The following is a 20,136-nucleotide window of genomic DNA, read 5'->3' as shown; positions in this document are numbered from 1 at the left end:
AGAATGTAATCCACACACCAATCTACAACACCCAGTGAAGGGTGGCCGCCCCCAGACTGCTGGCACTCCACCCTTATTTTTCTTTCTATAGCTTCTAGTGTACGAACCCACCCACTGCGCACCCGTCCTTCGGTCCAGTGACCAAGGAAGGAAGTGAGAGGCGGACATGCCTGAGCATGTACTTTTTTGGGCCTGAGCATGTACTTTTTTGCTCAACATTTGTTTCAAGTTGGGTGGGTGTTAAGGGTCCAATGTTTGCCTATGTTAAATCCCTTAATTGAATGTGACTGCACAAGAGTGGACAAGGTTCCTCAAGATAGAGACAATAGAAGTGCGCTCTATTGGTACAGGAGGCTGTTGCTAAGGACTGGCCAGGTCACCACCATGGGGTGACATAGGTACCGCCCCATGCTAATATACTACAACTCATGGCGAACAAACTAAAATTTCTAACCTGGAATGTCCAGGGGCTTAATAACTATGTAAAGAGAAACTAACCAGGTTACTCACCGTAGTGACCACCTTACTCCTAGTCCATAGTCCCCTTTCCTCCATACTTATGGGACATTCCTCTGTCCTGTGGGACGGGACTGGACCACTTTGTAAAAAGCATCACATTTTTCAAAAATGTGTCCTTCCTCTTTTTTTACGCGGGGTACCGCACGCGGCCGTAACCCCGCCCTTCTTAGCTCCGCCCAGCGCATCACCCATCAGTGCTTTTCTATCGCCAGGTCAGAGACCTTTAGGCAATAACAGAGGAACCTAATTAGAGGGGGCGGCGGGCGGGCGTATAGAGGAAAGGGGACTGGGAGTAAGGTGGTCACTACGGTGAGCAACCTGGTTACACTCCTACGTCCCGTCCCCTTTCCTCCATACTTGTGAGAGATTTCCAAGCACTCCTCACAGGAACTACGGGTGGATGGAAACCCCCTTACTGAAAAAGGTTTTTCAGCACAGCCTGGCCAAACTGAGCATCAGATCTGGAGCTCAAGTCCAAGCAGTAATGTTTACAAAAAGCCGATGGGGAAGCCCAAGTAGCCGCTTTTGCGATGGTCTCCCAGGGGACATACTTTTGAAAGGCAACAGCAGCTGCCTTGCCCGTACCAGATGTGCATGCCCTGCGGGTTACCGAAGGTCACCAAAAGAAGTTCCGAACTTCTATCCAGATAGAACTTAAGAGCTCTTCTGACATCCAGGCAATGCTAAACCCGCTCTGCTTCCGAAGCCTGGTTTGGAAAGAAGACAGGCAGTGAGAGTGACTGATTAAGATGGAAAATCAGAAACCACCTTTGGTAAGAAAGACGGATTTGTCCTAAGGACAACCTTATCCTTGTGGAAAACCAAGAAAGGATGCTCCACCGACAAAGCTTGGAGCTCACTCACACGCCTTGCCGAAGTAACGAAAACCAAGAAAGCCACCTTCCACGAAAGGTGCTTAAGATCTACCGTAGCCATTGGTTTGAAAGGCTTATGCCATTTGTGTCCGCCTCATCTTGAGCCGAGCAAGGGGAAGAGCCACAACGTACGAGGCCATGAGGCCCAGAAGCCTCTGGAACCATCAGGCTGACATGCTCTCCGACTGCGCAAACATCTGACACGTGGCCAAATGATCCGCCACTCTGTCCCCGGTCAGCTAAACTCTGCAGTCGATCATGTTCCAACGAAAACCCAGGAAAGTCAGGTCCTGAGAGACCATCATGGAAGATTTCCACCAGTTCACCGACAGCCCAAGGTGAAACAGGAGCTGGAGGAGAGACTGAAGATTGCTCGAGGCTTTCAGCGGACAAGGACTAAGCAGTAGGCAATCGTCTAAATACGGATACACATGGATACCCTGTAGCTGAAGATAAGCTGCGATAACCGACATCTTCGTAAAGACACGCGGTGCCGAGCTGAGGCCAAAAGGGAGCACTCAGAACTGGAAGTGCTCCTCCACCACAGAAAACCATAGGTATCTCCAATTGTAACGCTCACCTGTTCTTTCCCACGGGGGCGTCTCCAGACACACTCCTGAGGACTCTTCCGTATTCCTCTCTCGTCCGAAACCTCTGGATAAGTGGATTCGGCTCTAGAAGACAGGAGGGGCAGCTTAGATAATTTCCCGTGCAGGTCACCTTTTTGATATTAACAATGCACTCTCCGTCCTGCCACTCGGGGCAGGGGGGTGTCGATTTGGGCCCGTACCGCCGAGTTACTTCACTGGCGAGGGCCGGAGTTCAGACGGGCTGCAACTCCTTCTCCAGGTAAGTCTTAATATAAAGTCTTTACTGATGAGAATAAGTCTTTGGCATGAGTTAACTCTTGTCTTAGTCGCAGATAGTGGAGGTTGCGAAGAAAGCTGAAGATTGTTCGAGCAGGTAAGCAGAGTCGCCTTGCAGCACTGGAAGCGTCCTAGCAAATGACTAAACTGCCAACTTGTCTTGCAGACCTCGGCGACTAGAGGTGATGGACTTACCTTGGTTGCTCCGAGATCGGTGGATGTTGCAGAACTGGCGAGTATGGCGATATCCAGGACTGGGTAGGCTCCGAAGACGATGGATAAGCTGAGAAGGTAAGGATACTGAACACGATGAGTGTCACGCTGCAAGACAGAATAACACTAAGCGCGTGCTCTTGATCGGGCGTGGTTTAAATAGCTAGGTAGTGTCCCAGGTGCCCTTGGGGTATCCCCACGCTGAAAGCTAGCCCACAGCATACAGTTCTCTAGTATTCCAAATGGGGGCGGCCATGCTTACCCATCGGCCATAGGAAGCCCGTCCCAGTGAGCGTCTCCTATGCCAGCAGCGCCAGGACTGGCTTCACGGCATCTGAGGAGGTCCCAATAGGGTTCTCCAGGGCCCGTGCCCCTTTGAGGGGGACAAGGTCATGACAGCACTCCTGCCCCCTAAGGCCCCTCTCAAGGGAATTCCTTGGCCTGGCCCTGGTTTTGAAGGGAAGGTCCGGTGAAAACGCTGGATCAAGCGCGGGGCGTGAACACATTCGCTGGGTTCCCAGGACCTATCCTGAGGTCCATACCCTTTCCAGTTCACCAAATAGAGTTTCGATTTCACCACCTTAGAATCCAGGATATCTTTTACTTCATACTCTGGTTCGCCTTGAATGATGACCGGTTCTGGTGAGGTTGTTATACGGGTCCCTGGCTTGAATGGTTTCAGAAGTGATACATGAAACACTGGATGTATCTGCATGTTCATAGGTAGTGTCAGTTTCACTGCTGCCGGATTAATGATAGCTTCCACTGTATATGGTCCCAGGAACCGTGGACGGAATGTTTGTTTCCCTTTTGTGGTACATGTTTGGAAGCGAGCCATACCATATCTCCCACCTGATAAACCGGAGCCTCAGAGGGGTGCTGGTCAGCGAACTTTTTCTGGCAAGTCTTGGCCTGGCGTAAGTATTCTAGCGCCTTGGCGAAGGCTTGGGTGATGGCATTATGTAGGGTCTCGACTGCAGGCATTTCCAGGGTTGTGGGGACGTCTAACTCAGAGGTCCGTGGATGCCGCCCGTAAATTGTAAAGAATGGAGTCTGCCCAGTGCTGCTATGTAGTGAATTATTGTAAGCGTATTCTGCGATCCATAGGAGTTCTCTCCAGTCTCCTTTGCTCTGGTGAAGCATGCAGCGCAGGTATTGTTCTAAAGTCTGGTTGGTCCTCTCGGTTTGGTCATCGGTTTGAGGGTGGTGGCTCGTGGACAAACGGATATCTATCTGGGCCAGGGAACAGCACTTCTTCCAAAAGCTGGATACAAATTGAGACCCTCGGTCTGATATCAGGACTGAAGAAAATCCGTGTAGGCGAACAACTTGTTCCAGGAAAGTTTTGGCGAGGCCAGAGGCCGAGGGCAGCCCTTTGAATGGGAAGAAGTAAGCCATTTTCGAGAATAGGTCCACAATCACCAAGATGGTGTTGAAGCCTTGACACGGAGGAAGATCCGTACTAAAGTCCAACGACAATGTGTGCCAAGGGGCCGGGGGAATGTCCTGCTGTTGAAGGAACCCTGCTGGTTTCTGTATTGCTGGATTTATTTTGGGTGCAACATCCACATGAAGACACAAATTCGTTAACATCCTTGCGCCACGTTGGCCACCAGTCATTTCTTTTGATTTTGGCTAGAGTCTTGGCAATCCCTGGATGGCCCTTCATGAGGGAATCATGGTGCTCGGAGATAACCTGTCCCTGCAATTCTTTTACAGGAACAAACAACCGGTCCCGGTAGTATGGCAGCTGCCCTTTCACGCTGTAGTGCTTTCCTCGACAGGCCCACTCCTGTAGCTGCTCCTGGGTGAGGATCTGTTGAATCTCGTAAAGAAGTTCACTTTGGGTCATGGTGGTGGTAATTCCCAAGACCCGATTTTCTGGTATGATGGCCACTGGGTCTGGTGGTGAATGTGACATTTTGTCCGTGCCCATACGAGAGAGCGTCCGCTTTGCCGTTCTTGACTCCCGGTCGATAGAAGATCACAAAGTCAAATTCGGCAAAGAATAGGGCCCACCGCAGTTGTCGAGACGATTGGGCTTTTGCTCCTTTCAAGTACTGGAGATTCCGATGATCTTTTATTACAGTGACGGTGTGTCGAGCTCCGAGCAGGTAGTGTCGCCAGGTTTTAAAAGCGGCCTTAATGGCTAGCAACTCTTCATCAGTAATGGCGTAATTTAGTTCCGCTGGTGTAAATTTGTGACCAGAAGGCCACCGGATGCAATTGGCCAGTCTGAGGATCTTTCTGGGACAGGACTGCCCCCATGGCAAGACTGGACGCATCGGTTTCCACAATGTAGGGGAGTTCTGGGCCAGGTGTCGCAAAAATGGGGTGCAGGAGAACCGTGCCTTTAGTTCTTGAAAGGCCCTTTCCGCTTCTTCGGTCCACTGGAACGTCTTGTTAGTTTATCTGAGCAATGAAGTAATCGGGTGCAAGATGTGGGAAAATCTGGGGATGAAGCGCCGGTAGAAATGTGCAAACCCCAGCATGCTTTGAACTCCCTTAATGGAAGTGGGAGCTGGCCAATTAAGAACTGTATCCACTTTATGGGCGTCCATTCGAATACCTCGGGGAGAAAGGATGAACCCTAGGGACTCCATTTTAGTGACATGGAATGAGCACTTTTTCAGTTTCGCATATAGGTGATGTTCACGAAGCTTCCCCAAGACAGCCCGCACGTGTCCAATGTGTTCTTGTTCAGAGGAGGAGTACACCAAAATGTCGCTGATAAACACGAGAGCACAATGAGTTCTCGGAGGACATCATTCATAAAATACTGGAAAGCAGCAGGGGCATTGCATAGGCCAAACGGCATGACTTAGTACTCAAACAGGCCGTCTTCCATTCGTCCCCTTCTTTTATACATACCAGGTGATAGGCCCCTCTCGGGTCCAATTTGGTATAGATCTATGCTTCCTTAACGTGGTCCAATAGTTCCGGGATTATGGGTAGTGGGTAACAGCTTTTCACAGTTATCTGGTTCAATGCACGGTAGTCAATGCACGTTCTCAGATCCCCCTCTTTTTTTCGGTACGAAGAACAGCAGCGCCGCGGCCGATGACTTGGACAGGCGAATTCAACCATTGACTAGGTATTGCTTCAGGTAGGTCTTCAAATGCTGATTCTCGGGTTCTGTAAGCGCGTAAATGCGCCCGCATGGAATTTGGGCTCCCGGCAGGAGATCGATTTGGCAGTCATAAGGCCGGTGAGGCGGCAGCGTATTCGCCTGCTCCTTCTGAAAAACGTCCTGGAAATCCTGGTAGTGAGTGGGCAAGGTCGAAACCCCTCCAAGGGTATGAGTCAAGCGTTGCCACACCGGAGAAGTTGCGAGCTTGGTCTTCCGCCCCTTCGGGTAACAGGTGTGCGTACAGCTCAGGGCGAAAACTAACTCGCGAGCTCGCCAGTTGATTCGGGGGTTATGGGCCACCAACCATGGCATCCCCAGGATCAACCCAAACTGAGGAGCTTTAATCAGGTCAAAGGCTATGATTTTGCGATGTCCATCTTCACACAGGAGGGTGAGTTCCGAAGTGCAATCGGCACCGAAATCGCTTCCGGTCCAGTGTCAATCAACTGTGGTTACAGTCTCTGCGGTTGTCTTGGAACACAGGACTAGGCCCATCTTTGCTGCAAGATCTCGATCAATATAGTTCCCCACTGCCCCGCTGTCTAGGTATGCTTCTAAAGAGTGCATCTCAGACGGCTGTTGGTGAGGAATAATGATCAGTGGTAGTGCAAAATGGGAGGTCTGAAACTGAATTTCCTTGCTCGACAATTTGACCCCTACAATTGTCCGGCTTGGTCGTTTCCCGACTCTTCCTCTGGTATTTCCTTATCCGTGGCACCAACTGCTCGCCTGGGGGGCTTGACTGGACAGTCCTTTAGGAAATGCCCTCCTTTTCTGCAATACAGTAACAATTGCAACTCCCTCCTTTTTTCCCTTTTGGCCTCGGTTAAAGGGGGCCTAACACCGCCTATCTGCATTGGTTCACTGGTTCCATCAGAGCCCTGTGGGATGTGCTCCTTGGGACGGACAAACAAGGGATGTGAATCTGACCTTCCTCGATCAGTCTTCCTATCCTGCAGGCGACGGTCCAATTGAACCACCAAACCGATGAATTCGGCGCAATCCTGGGGTGGATCCACCACTTGGACCAAAACGTCTTTTAGCTCTCCACGGAGACCCTGATAAAACAACGTGGTCCGTTTATCCTCAGGCCAGTCCGCTTCGACCACCAGTCGATTGAAGGTTGCTATGTAACTTAGCTGGTCTTGGCTCCCTTGGCGGAGCGACAAAAGTTCGTTATCCAGGGCTTTCCCATGGTGGCGTTGAGCAAAAAGTTTCTCTAGTTCCCGTTGGAACCCCTCAAAGTCTCGCAACAGAGGGTCGTCTCGACTGATGATTGGAACCGACCAATCGGCCACACTCCCACTTAGGTACGATAGTACGAAAGCCACACGTGCTTGGTCCGTGGGAAACGCCCCCGGCCTACACAAAAAGTGGAGGCGGCATTGATTGATGAAAGTAGCATATCTGCGGGGGTCTCCCGCAAACCGTTCCGGAGGAGCCAGTGGAACAGTCCCTGGAAGGTTAATCTGAACAGGACTGTTCGCGGTAGTCGAAGTGGAGGGACTTACTCCGGGTAACTGGGCTTGTCCAGCCTGTGACTGGAGTTGTCTTTCAAGGTCATCTGTCCTTTCCTTGGCGACAATCACTTCTCTTCGCAATGCATTAGTCTCCTGCCGTGCGGAATGGACTTCCGATGCAATTGCCCCAACAATTGGGTCAGCTGGTCAGTTTCCGACGTTTCCATAATAGACGCCCAGGTGGGTTTATGTGTTAGGGCTTCGCGTTCTGTAACGCTCACCTGTTCTTTCCCACAGGGGCGTCTCCAGACACACTCCCGAGGACTCTTCCATATTCCTCTCTCGTCCAGAACCTCTGGATAAGCGGATTCGGCTCTAGAAGACAGTAGGGGCAGCTGAGATAATTTCCTACTAGGTCGCCCGCCTCCCTCGTTCCCGTGCAGGTCCCCTAAGGACAGTTCTCACCTTTTTGATATTAACGATGCACTCTCCGTCGTGCCACTCGGGGCAGGGGTGCGTCGATTTGGGCCCGTACCGCCGAGTTACTTCACTGGCGAGGGCCGGAGTTCAGACCGGCTGCAATTCCTTCTCCAGGTAAGTCATAATGTAAAGTCTTTACTGATGAGAATAAGTCTTTGGCATGAGTTAACTCTTGTCTTAGTCGCAGATGGTGGAGGTCGCGAAGAAAGCTGAAGACTGTTCGAGCAGGTAAGCAGAGTCGCCTTGCGGCGCTGGAAGCGTCCTAGCAAATGACTAAACTGCCAACTTGTCTTGCAGACCTCGGCGACTAGAGGTGATGGACTTGCCTTGGTGGCTCTGAGATCGGTGGATGCTGCAGAACTGGTGAGTATGGCGATGGACTTGCCTTGGTGCTCCGAGGTCGGAGGATGCTGCAGAACTGCTCAGTATGGTGATGAGCTTGCCTTGGTGCTCCGAGGTTGGAGGATGCTGCAGAGCTGGTGAGTATGGTGATGGCCAGGCCTGGGTAGGCTCTGAAGACGATGGATAAGGTGAGCAGGTAAGGATGCTGAGCAGGATGAGCGTCATGCTTCAAGGCAGAATAACGCGAAGCGCGTGCTCTTGATCGGGCGTGGTTTAAATAGCTAGGTAGTGTCCCAGGTGCCCTTGGGGCAGCCCCACCCTGGAAGCTAGACCGCAGCATACAGTTCTCTAGTATTCCACATGGGGGCGGCCATGCTTACCCATCGGCCATTGGAAGGGAATCAAGAAGCTTATCTTCCTTAGCCAGAACCTGTGTAGCTGTCGAAGAGGAGGATGATGCAGGTCTGGATTGCAGAGTGGCTGCCGCCACTACCGTGGAGGAGGGGGGCAGACACGACGCTAAGGCCACTTCTTCAGAAGAATGGAGCCTGTAACACGCGTCAATCTTCTTAATGACTAACAGTCCAGAGTGTGGCTTCTCCTAAACTTTACGAACCTGGCCAAAAAATCCTTCTGTAAGAACCAGCCGGTACGCTCCGAAGGAGATAAGGTGAACGCCCCCGAAAGCACGCCCTCCTGCGGAGCGGGTGCCTCAGGTACTAGAACATCTAACAGACACATCATGTCCAGCACCCGGTCATGAAAAGCTCTAACAGAGCGGGGCTGGTCTTCGCTGTCCTGATCTCCCTGTAGATCGTCCGACAGGTCCGGATCAGGTTGAGTCACATCAGGCAGCACAACAGCCTTCTCCACTGGGGACAACGGAGGCGGGGTGGAAGAATAGGGGGGAGGCCCTGCCGGTAAAGGCGGCGCCGGCGGAGGCACAGGAACCGCAGCCGGGACCGTCGGCGCAGGCGGGCATATCTCCCTGAACAAGCCTCGAAAGTACTCCTTCATGGGGCCGGAACGCATCAGTTTTTGAAACTTGCCGTAACAGGTGTCCTCCGCCAATGACTTAGACGTGACAGGAGGAGCCCATGAGGGGAGTCATTCCAGGGGCGTAAGGGAGAGGGTTGCCAAGAGGGCCCTTCCCCAGTTTTGTCTACATAAATCAAGGGCGCTGATGCCGCTGGCAGCGAGACATTTTGCGGTACAGGCATCCGAGCGTTCCAGTCATAAAATGGACGAAACGGATGTGCACAAGGAAACCGATGTTCACCTGAAAAAGCACCCCCTACACCTAGGGTAGATGGCATAGTTGTAAGGGTTGTATCTGTTGGGCAGAAACCTGTGCAGTTCCCTTTGGGAACACTGCAAAAGATTTAGGACTACAGGTGTTAGCAGTAAACCCACTTGGTAGCAATCTGTATCACCCAGATTTACCTAGTAGCTGTGGCTGAGCAGTCAGACCTCCCTCAAGAAGAGTTAGGCAGTATGCAAAGTATACACACTAGGTACTCAGACACAATAGCACAAGCAAATACTGACCAGAGCTTTGGTATCGGACAAATCTTAGTTAACACCACTTATTTCCAGACAGAGGTGAGCGCTTAACTATAGATGGCACTCCAATAAGTTCATGAAGAAGGGAGGGAAATAGACAGAATATGTGAAGATACACCACTCTAAGATTTAGGAACACTTTTTAGCAAGGCAGAAGAGCAAAAGTCACTTGTGAGCCAAAGTCCATAGGCTGGGCCCACTCTTAGAGAGAGCAGAGCACAAATGCGCCCAAGATCACAGTTACACTAGGCTTTGAAAGTCTTGCAGAGAGTTCGAAAAGAGTTGAGAGGCTCACAAAAGTTTAGCCAGGGTGTCCCAGGCTAACCCACGTTCGAATGCCGGGGGCTAAATCTACCCCGTACAGTCGGTGGCAAGGGAAGCCAGGCGGAACACGGTACCTTAAGTGGGAAGGATCCTCCAGCGGGGGCAGTTCCTGGCAGCGGGTGCAAGTCTCGGCGTCGTCCAGAGGAAGAGAAGATCTCGACTTGGAGGAAAGACGAAGGTCGTTGCACTGCCAGGGAAGAAACCAGCCGTGGAGTTTTCCGGTTAAAGGTATTACCCTTTATTTTGCGGTCGTGGTAAAACGTGGTATTCTGGCTGCCGGGTTGCTTGGCACAGGCAAGGCGGCCACGAGATGCGTCGGGAGGCGAAAAGACGGTGAAACTGGTTATCCCCACCAGTCAGAGGAAGAAGACTCTCTGGCGGGAGATCTCCTCTGTCGTTGGGAAAAGTGGTGAGACGGTTCAGCAGGGCTCCACCGGTGGTGTCGTCGTAGCAGGTCGGCTCAGCTTCTCCCTCGTCGGATTCTTAGGTCCTATGGTGACTTCTGAAGTTCCAGTCCCCAAAGCCCTGCTTTTATGCAGAAAACCCCCATTCACTCAGCCTAGCTGTCACTCAAACATGCTAAGTGGTGAGCCGGCCTGGGCCAATCAGGACTGAGTGCGACTTGAGTTGCCTCGGCAACTCAGTCCAGGGTGCCTAAATCCCCCTCCACCCCTCCTAAGTACCCCAGACAGAGTGGCACCACTTCGGAGGGCTTCTGTGGAGAAGCCCGCCAAAAAGTGGAACAAAGGACTCGACTTGGGTTGGAGTCACAGAAGAGAACACAAACGCCATTTTAAAACCGAGTTTTGGCAAAAAATACCAACTGAAGAATTAATAAATAAATAAACCGGCGGTATGTTCGAGGCTATCGTAATTAAATAAATAAAGATAGTTGCCTCGAACAATGGGAAAATCGCATAGAGAAATATTCGCGGTTGAATATAAAAAGTAGTATCCACTGCCACCAGCCAAAACTCGATCAGGGGGGACGGAGACGTGCTCCCTCGACTAACAGACCCAGGGGCAATCGAATTGCCCCAGCCAGTAAGTCCACAATATGATGGTTTGTACTGGTTCTGTTCAGAATTCAAGACTAGTAAAGTCAATGGTGACTTTACATGCCCTGGGAGACAGTAGTCAGTCCCAGGGTATGGAGTCTATACTGTGGGGTCACTATGACACCCCTGTGTTACTGCACTGAGGGTGCTGTGTAACACACATCACAAAAACACATGAAGCCCTATGGAGTAAAAGACCCCATAGCCCATTAAACACATCTAGAGTCAAAGGAACACACTCAAATCATGTCCAAGAGTGAAGGTAAAAGAGTCTCACTCTTGGCAGGAGAAAAAAATAATCCCCAAAAATCCAGCAAAGCTGCTGGGGGACTCACTAGGTTAGGAAATTCAGCCTAAACAGAGAATTCTCCCTAACAGTATCCAAAATGGCTGCCGTGGTCTTGGCGGGAACGGCCGCCATTTTGTCGGCACCTGAGGAGAACTGTGACATGTGTGGAAGTGAAGCAGGGGTCCCCACAAGTGGGTCAGGGGTCTTCATTTTAGCCTCAACACAAGGAACCTCGGCCAAGCCGGTACTGTGTGGCCTAGAATGTTTCTGTGATATCGTAACAGCCAAACTAGCCTTCAGAGGAAGGACCTCGACACTGCCGGTAACAGAGGGATTACGGTCCAAAACCTCACTTCGTGCCCCCTCAACAGAACTGGGATCACCGCAAGAGCGGGAACGATGAGGAACACACCTCACCGACAAGACCTTAACAGGCCTCTCAGAACTGTTGGTCACCTTAGCCTCTAAATGACGGGCATCGGACCCGAGTCCTGTAAAAGCCTCCTCACGAGGGGCCTCGAATGTTCGTTCGGTGTCAACAACCTCAACCGAGGTCACAGGGCGCACTCCGGTGATTTTACAGGAAGCTCCATTCAAGGAGACCTCAGAGCAAGCTCCGGTACCCGATGCCTCAGTAGAACTGGGCCCACAAACAGCCCCCACAGGAGGGGCCTCGGAATGCAATCCGGTGACAATAGGCCCCTTACGGAAGCCCTCGGAGAAAACTCTGGTAGAATTTTTAGGCCTGGAAGGCACCTCAGGGCTAGCCCCGGTAATAGAGCTATTGACGCTCCTCCCGGTCCGGGAAGACCCCGGGAAGGAGTCCCGCGGCCAGGGTGCCCTAAAAAATAAAGAACTCACTGGGCATTTTTTTCCTTCTTCAATGAAAGTTTGAAAATGTGTTGGGGGAGTATGTTGAAAAACCTCCTCCCACTGCTCCAAACGACGTTGAAGCACCCGGACCGAAGAGGGAGTCACAGTAAAAACACGAGTCGCACCGGTGGTCCGGACCCAAACACTAAGCACAGAGGTTGGGGAACCGCCCTAGCGAAGCGTCGCTGACGAGAACAACAATTTGTAAAGTCTACCTGAAAAGGTTTAGACTACCACGCGACCGCTAAGCCAGAGCAAGAGAGGAGGAACTGGAAGGAAGAAAAAACTTCCGAAGATGCAAGTGCGTCCAGTCCCGAGCGAGCGGAGAAAAGGACTGATGGGCGATGCGCTGGGAGGAGCTTAGAAGGGCGGAGTTCTGACCGCGTGCGGTACCCCGCGTAAAAAGAGAGGAAGGACACATTTTTGAAAAATATGATGCTTTATACAAAGTGCTCCTGTCCCGTCCCACAGGACGGAGGAATGTCCCATAAGTATGGAGGATAAGGGGCGGGACGTAGGAGTAAGAGAGTATACATACCTGCACGGAAACAAAATCTATGTAGCGTTACTGCAAGAAACACACCTGACGGCAGCTAAACAGGACACGATTAACAAAAAATGGGGAGGACAAATGGTAAGCTCCACATACTCAGCTTATACCAGAGGAGTTCTGACCTGGATAGCGCCCTCAGTGCCCCTCAGAATAATCCTAACCAAAATGGATAACAAGGGCAGGATGGCACTCACATACGGGTTCTTAGAAAATGCTGAAATGTGCGTGGCCAATGGGGAAGCAATTTCAATTGTACACTGAATCTGCTATTAGACAGATCGTATAAAAAGCACACAAGACCAGCACCTCCTGCAAGGGCCCACCAAGCACTCCTAGATTCGTTACATCTGACAGATATCTGGAGGTCATTTCACCCATGCTCTTGGCACTAGAGGGCCATTAAAAGGCTGTGTTCTCTATTCAGGTAAGCACCAATAGCGGATAAGTAGTGCTTGCATGTGTCAACTTTGACACCGGTGGAAACTAGATAAGACATGAAGGACATGACATCATCAATAGAGGCCTTTAGAGGGTTAAGGTCTTGGTCCAAGGCCCAGTGACAGAAACGTAACCACTTGCTAAGATATTGTTTCTTAGCAGAAGCTTTTCTGGAACCTTACATAATGGCTGTTTTGCTCGGAAAAGGCTAGTTTTTCGGCTTTCAAGTTTAGTAATTGAAGGGAGGGGTGAAGGACCTGCCCTTTCAGTTTAGTGAAAAGATCTCTTGATGGGGGAAGATCCAATATGAAGTCCCCGCTAACTCCAGAAGGTCTTGAAACCAGATCTGGCAAGGCCAGAACAGGGCTATTAGAATTATTGTCATATTCCGTGACATTTTGAATTTGAGCAATACTTTATGCGTTCCCACCTCCCCTATTGATTCACAAAGTGTTCGATTCGCCCAATCCAGATGTAGAGTATCTTCCATGGATTGAAGACCCTGACCTTGCCTTGATGCAAATTGAGGACATAGAGAGTTGTGCTGGTTGCCAAAGATATCCACTGACGGATGGCCCCATTTCTGAAATATCATGTGTGCTACTGACTGTTTCAGCTCTCACTTGTGCGGAGCAGACTTTAACCTGCTTAGTTTGTCTGCAAAGATGTTTTTTATTCTCCCTCCAGATGGGACGCGAACAAGAAAATGTGATTTTGACTGGCCCAATACCAAATCTTCTCTGCCAGGAGACACAGGGGAAGGGAGTGAGTACCCCACCCGCCCAACCCCCAGCTTGTTGATATAAAACACTGCAGTGGTATTGTCTGTTAGAATTTTCACCACCTTTCCTTGAAGTGAGGGAAGAAATTATTTCAGAGCGAAAAATATGGCTCTTCGTTCCAGGACATTTATGTGGCCCTTCTTTTCCTGAGAGGAAAGACCATGAGCTGTTAGACTTAGACAATGGGCTCCCCAACTGTACTCCGAAGAGTCTGTTATGACTATTTGGGGCGGAGGAGTTTGAAAAGGAGAACCTATTATTAGGTTATGTGTAGAGTTCCACCAAAGTAGAGAGTCCAGAACTTGTTTTGGAATTTGAATTTTCATTTCCTGGGAATCCGAGAGCAGGTTCTCGTTGCGAGCAAGATGCCACTAAACCGTTTTCATATGGAGCCTTGCAAAGGGAACTAGGTTTATGTAAGAGGCCATAAGGCCCAATAGCATTTGAAACCACCAATCTGTTAGGGTCTGGTGGGTATAGAACTTTAGAATGGTTTGTTAAATGGCTTCCATCCTTTCCATGGGTGGTATGGCTCTTTATATATTAGTATCTATAATTGCTCCTAGGAATTGAATCCTTTGCAAGGGAATGACCTGGGATTTTGTCACATTTATGGAAAACCCCAGTTTGAACAGAGTATGGCTTGTTACTTGCAACTTCTGAAGCAATTCCTCTGGAGACTGGGCTTTGAGTAGCCAGTCGTCTAGATAGGTCTATAGATGGACTGTCCGTAACCCAAGGTAGGCTGCCACTAACCCCAGAACTTTTGTGAAAGCCCGAAGGGTTAGACCTGTGAACTGGTCATGAGACCTTCCTATTGTGAATCTCAGAAACTGACAGTGGTGTTTGTAGATGGGGATGTGAAAATACACATCCTATAGATCCACAGATGCCATCCAAACGTTTGGATGAAGAGAAACCAGAATCTGAGGAATGGTTATCATGTGGAAGTCATCGATTTGACAGAAGTTGGTTGAGGTCTGAAAGGTCCAGAATTCAACGGATTCTTCCTGATTTCTTTGGGATCAGGAAGTATCGAGAGTAACATATGTGACCCGACTTCCTCTTGAGAAAACAACTCTATCGCTCCTAGGACAAGGATTTTTTGGATCTCTTGCAGGAGCACCCGAGAGGATTTTTGAAACTTTGGAGGAGAGGAAGGTGGAATAGCTGGAAGAGCAAGGCGGTAACCATGCTGAATAATATTCAGAACCCATTCCTCTTGAGGAATGGTTTTCCAAAAAGGGAGGAAGTTGGAAAGCCTTCCTGCTATTGGGGATGTATGCTCCTTGATGATAGTTGGAGCGGAAGGTATGCACATGCCCGGAAGGAAGTCAAATACACTTCTTTTGCTCTTAAGAAGAATTCGAGGAAGGGGGAGGTCCCGACTTTTAAGAAGAGTAGTAAGATTTAGCAGAATTGGCAGAACCACTGTTTACTTGTGGACGTGGTTTAAATGATTTATTATTTTAGTGATGTGGCTGTTTCACTGAAATTGAGCTAAGGGTTTTAGCTGATCTGACACTGCCCTTAAGTTTCTGTAGGACCTCATCTGTGGATGGATCAAGCAGTGTTTTGCCATCAAATGGAAGGTCAAGCACTTTCTCCTGGATATCTTGGTGAAGGTAAGAGGCAGACAAATGTGTGCCTATGCATGCAGACTGCACTAGTGACTGCCCTTGCTGGTGTGCCAGTGAGATCTTAGACCACTTGAAGCTGTTGCATAGCAGCTTCTCTACCCTCTGAAATCCAGAAGGAAAATTCGTCTGCGGCCTCGTGAGGAAGCATATCGGTAAACCGGTCAAGATTTTCCCAATTAAGGAAATTAAATCCAGCGAAAACTGTAGCAGCGTTTACCTGCCTAACTTGTAAGGTAGAGTTGGTGAAAGACTTCTTACCTTAAGTCTCCCATGCTTTTTCATTTTTGTCTAGCACTGAAGCTAGAGATGCTGAAGGGCCTTTACCCTTTGTGCCAAGGACAGCTGAGACTACTGCCGATTGAGCTGGAAGTATGCCCATGAGTATGAAAGGTTCCTTCTTAGGCACCTTGTATTTGTTATCTAGGGCCTTGGAGATGTGTGGATCAGAATGAGGCTTTCACCAACGAGCTAAAGCTTGTTCTAGAACAGACAATTCCATGGGAAGTGGAACTTTTGACTGCTGAGAAGGCAGTTTCCCAAAAACACCAGCCGTTTCAGGCTTATCCTTTGGGGTTCCATGTGTTAATATCCACGCAAAAATATCGCCCTACAAAAATATTGCCATATTTTTGCGCCGATATTAAGGCATGGAACATGCGGGGGACACACCCACAACCCCTGCATTATTTTTAAAGGAGCGGGAGACACCCCTGCAACACTTGCTCCCAAAAACCCCAAAAATTATCCCCCCCAAAAATATTGCCTATGGCCGTTCCAGACGACCATACATACGGCAATATTTTTGGTGAGGATAATATGTAGTGATACCATCCTTTGGATGGATTTCTAGTGCCTGCATGGCTTCAGTCACGATGTCATGGAACATTTTAGATGGTGACTGAGTGGTGTCATCCTCTGAATCTGAGTCGGAGTCCTTTGAAATGTTTTGTTTTTTGGGAGGAGTAGAAGAGTCCTCCTTGTGCACTGGTACCGTGACAGCCTCGGGAATAGGGTTGGTGGGTACCGATCCATGAGGTAACATAGGTGACATTTTTCCCTTGCTGCGTTGAGCCAGAACTTCTAGGAAGAGCTCAGAAAGCATTGTTTCCAGCACAGTATTGGTGATGTCATTTACCATTTGGGAAGGGCTAGGTTGAGGGTCTTCTAGTCTGATAGGAGAAGTTAGAGTCAACCCTATTAGGCGGTTGGCTAGGATTTTAGATGTTCAAAACCACCGGTCTAGGCACCTGAATGTTGGTAAGAACCAGCTGGGGTCCACGTTATGTTGGTACATGAGTAGGTTGACCCAAATCAGACTGACGAAAGAATGGAGGCAAAATGTGAGGAGACTGAGCGCTCACAGGAGTGCTGAACAAAATGCTCTGGTGGAACCGTAAAACATTTTGAAGCATCAAAGTCTTCCGAGTCAGAAATTACACTAGAATTATCCTTCTGACTCTCTTGTACCGAACCGGAAACAGAAGCCACAGGAGATCTTAGTTTTGTGCTTTTTTGGAGAATGTGGTACTGGACCAGATCTCGAATGAGAGTGCTTATGCCTCTTGTAGGAGGACTTATGTGATGGCCTTGGTACCGAGGAGCTGGAAGGCTCAACTGCAGAAGTAGAGGGTAAATGCTTTTCGTTTGGTACCATAGTACCAGAAGTTTTGCATGTGCACGCCCAGTGTGGCTTTGTCCAGTACAGGGGCATCAGAGTGAACCGAGTCAACCCCGGAGGCATGGGCCTCTTTGCATGTACCCTTGCCTGTTTCGTTTGCCGAGGCAATACATGGTTTTCCCGGTACTGTTGTTATTTTGTCTGGAGTAAATAACTCTTCCGGTACCGGGTGGGTCTTCAGAGACCCTTTCCCACCTGGAGGTACTAACACCTTCCCACCAAGAGGTACCAGTGCTTTCACACCCAGAGGTACTTTCAGGTGAATAGGCTGAGGGTTTGCCCCTGAACGGTCCTGTGAAGACTCTGGAACTGAGGAGGCAGTCTTCTCCTGGGTATTGACGGCTGGTGACTAAACTAGTACCTCACCTGAAGGTACAGCCCCCCTCTTACCGATGTTGGCCTCCCTCCTGGTCGTTTTAGGTAGCGGTCCCAGTTCTGACATGGAGAGAAGACGAGTCTGCAGAGACCTCGGGGGAATTCCACAGCAAAAGACGCAAGTACTCACTGGGTGATGTATACCCACACAGCGGGCACAGGCATGATGGGGATCAGCCGCAGAAAAATGCTTCTGCAATGGATTCACTGCTTGAAACCTGTGCCATACGGCACCACAAATTGAAAAAATATAAATAAAGAACCAATCACTAAGCAAAAAAGGGATGGACAACAAAAAGGAATGCCCCGAAAAGTAAGTCGAAGCGCAGCATAAATTCTGACCCGCCCTCAAGGCAGAAAAACAGGAACTGGGTGTAGAATGTTGATGACGTAGGGGTAAGGTGTGGGCCGGGCGCACGGAGGGATACATGCGTGGCGTAGGCCCTACCCCTTTGAAAACTCTCCAAACAGTTGGGAAGGAGGGAGAGCAGAAACATTATTATTTTTGCCATTTCAGGAACCCAAACAAAAATGTACTATTAGAAATATCTATACATGCTACATTTCAGCATATAGTTCTACTAAGGGGAAAAGGACAATACATTTACCAAACTCCGATGTCAATATTATTGCTTGGCCGCAAAGTACTATGTGGTATTTAGTTTGTATTGTTAAATGGAATAGATGGCGCTTGTGGCTAAACTGCGTTTCTTGTAGTCCAAGGACCTGGGCTCTAAACACAGCTTTGGTAATTAACCAAAAAGTAATTTGACTCTTAGCAAATCACTTTATCTCTGTGTTCTTAAAATTAATTGAAAATGTATGCATTTTTAATGTGTAGTAATTAAAATAAAAAGATAACTGTGCCCACGTCTCCCTCCCAGTCACATCATACTTTCTCCAATCTAATCTCAGCCAGCCTAAATGCAGCACTTAATGTTCAATATAATCTACCTCCTTTCCAGTTGGTGCAGTATTTCCTCCAGAAATACTGCAACACTCAAATGGTGTTCCCATATGTGGTAAACCTTTGGTTACGAGAAGGTTATTCCCTGTTTTGGATTCCTATTGGACACTTTTGGGGAAATGCAGATTTACCACACACTGCAATACTGCAATGGAAATGCTGCATCCGTGATTTCTTTTGTTGTTGTGCAGTATACTCGAAATACTGCATATTTTCCATTACCGTACTACTCCTACTGATAACCAAAATGTCATACATAAAGCAAACCAGATCTAGATCTGCACTTTTCCAAATAACCCAAGAGAAAGAAAGGGGATGCCCCACTTACTTGAGTTTTGGAAAATGCTCTGATGGAATGATGCTCTGAAGTTCATAATTCCCAGTTAGTTTCAGGTGTGTTAAGCCTTGGAGTCCAGTAACCGGAAAGGATGATAAGTGGTTGAAGGATAATTCCCTGTCCACAATAAAATAGAAAGGTCAGCACATACATTAAAATATTAAAGCATTGTTTAGTAGATGAGATACACAATTACATTTGTGGTACACATAACACAAGTAGGCACGGTAAACATAGTGGACCACTGATAAGGTGCAGTCCCAGAAATGTGTGCACATATAGATGGAAGCATCTATAACCTTCTCTGATGTTCCCTAAACATACTGTTGGAAGCCTTAGGGTATTCTCCCAAGTAGATCCTGTCAATCCATTATTGAGGTGGCCAAGGACGAGCTGGCCCTCACAGATCCCAACCCTAGCGGTAGACTAGGGAGGATCACCTAGGTAGGGGATCCCAGAGTTATGATCAGGGGAATGCCCCAGGGGAGACACAGAATTATACAGAGGAGGAAGGTGAGGAGGACAATGTCCCTGAAGCTTTTGTAGGTTCCAGATCTACCCCCCTTCCTTCCAATTAATCTCCCTTATCCAAAGCCAACAAACCCGTCACCTATGGTAAGCCCTTTAGGAACCCAAATCCCAGTGCCATGGGAAACTACATCTCCCGGGATCCCTGTTTTTCTGCTAGATATCTGGATACGCCCAGTCATTCTTCACCCTGTCCCTCTGGTTATTATTTTACAAATTCCCAATCAGAATTGACAAAACACCACTGTTACTGTAATTCCCACAAATCCTGCAATGTTCACTTTTCTGAGTCAACCAACCAACCACTTCCTTATGACACTTTTCACCCATGCTACCACATAGGATACTTAGAAAATCTACCTCCCCTTTTCCGACACAAATAGTTTCTCACACCATGACAGACAATGGACTAACAATAAAGCTGTTTACCTGACATGTCCCAACACTAGGGTCAGGCAGAGTCAGGTAATTGACCAGAATCACACAAACCTGATGACCCTTTCCTTTCCCCACAGGGATAAAAGGTGTAGCACGGGAGCACACTTCGAGCAAGGACGAAGGCACGAGGAGACAGCTACACCAAACTGGCAGTTCAAGCAGAGGAGAAAGGCGGAGAGACCTGGAATGATGACAAAGGGGGAAACTGCCCTTGTCCTTTTCAACTCAGACCTGCAAAGCATCCGAAATGGAAATCATAAGACCAGGAATTACAGCTGCCATGTAGAGCAGCAGATGCCAATGGTACATGGGGGCCTCCCACATAAATAACGCAGGCGGAGCGGCAAGCTGGCCACCGTGGTACTATCCTTGACTCCAGAGAACAAAGAAGCCAATGGGTTCAGCACA

General features: G+C 49.0%; 1 protein-coding gene across 2 annotated transcripts in view; it reads right to left on the bottom strand.

Moving 5' to 3' along the window:
• The window catches only part of LGR5 (leucine rich repeat containing G protein-coupled receptor 5), a 2,032,903-nt gene that overhangs the window by 133,233 nt on the left and 1,879,534 nt on the right, over window positions 1-20,136 (bottom strand). For both annotated transcript variants that reach the window (XM_069628249.1, XM_069628250.1), the window contains one exon: window positions 18,754-18,879. In XM_069628249.1, the coding sequence (XP_069484350.1) occupies window positions 18,754-18,879 (126 nt within the window). The remainder of the gene's footprint in view (window positions 1-18,753; window positions 18,880-20,136) is intronic.

The sequence above is a fragment of the Ambystoma mexicanum genome, chromosome 12 (genome assembly GCF_040938575.1).
Source record: "Ambystoma mexicanum isolate Mex_15411 chromosome 12, UKY_AmexF1_1, whole genome shotgun sequence".
Lineage (NCBI taxonomy): Eukaryota > Metazoa > Chordata > Amphibia > Caudata > Ambystomatidae > Ambystoma > Ambystoma mexicanum.
This window is presented reverse-complemented; position numbering and strand designations above follow the sequence as displayed.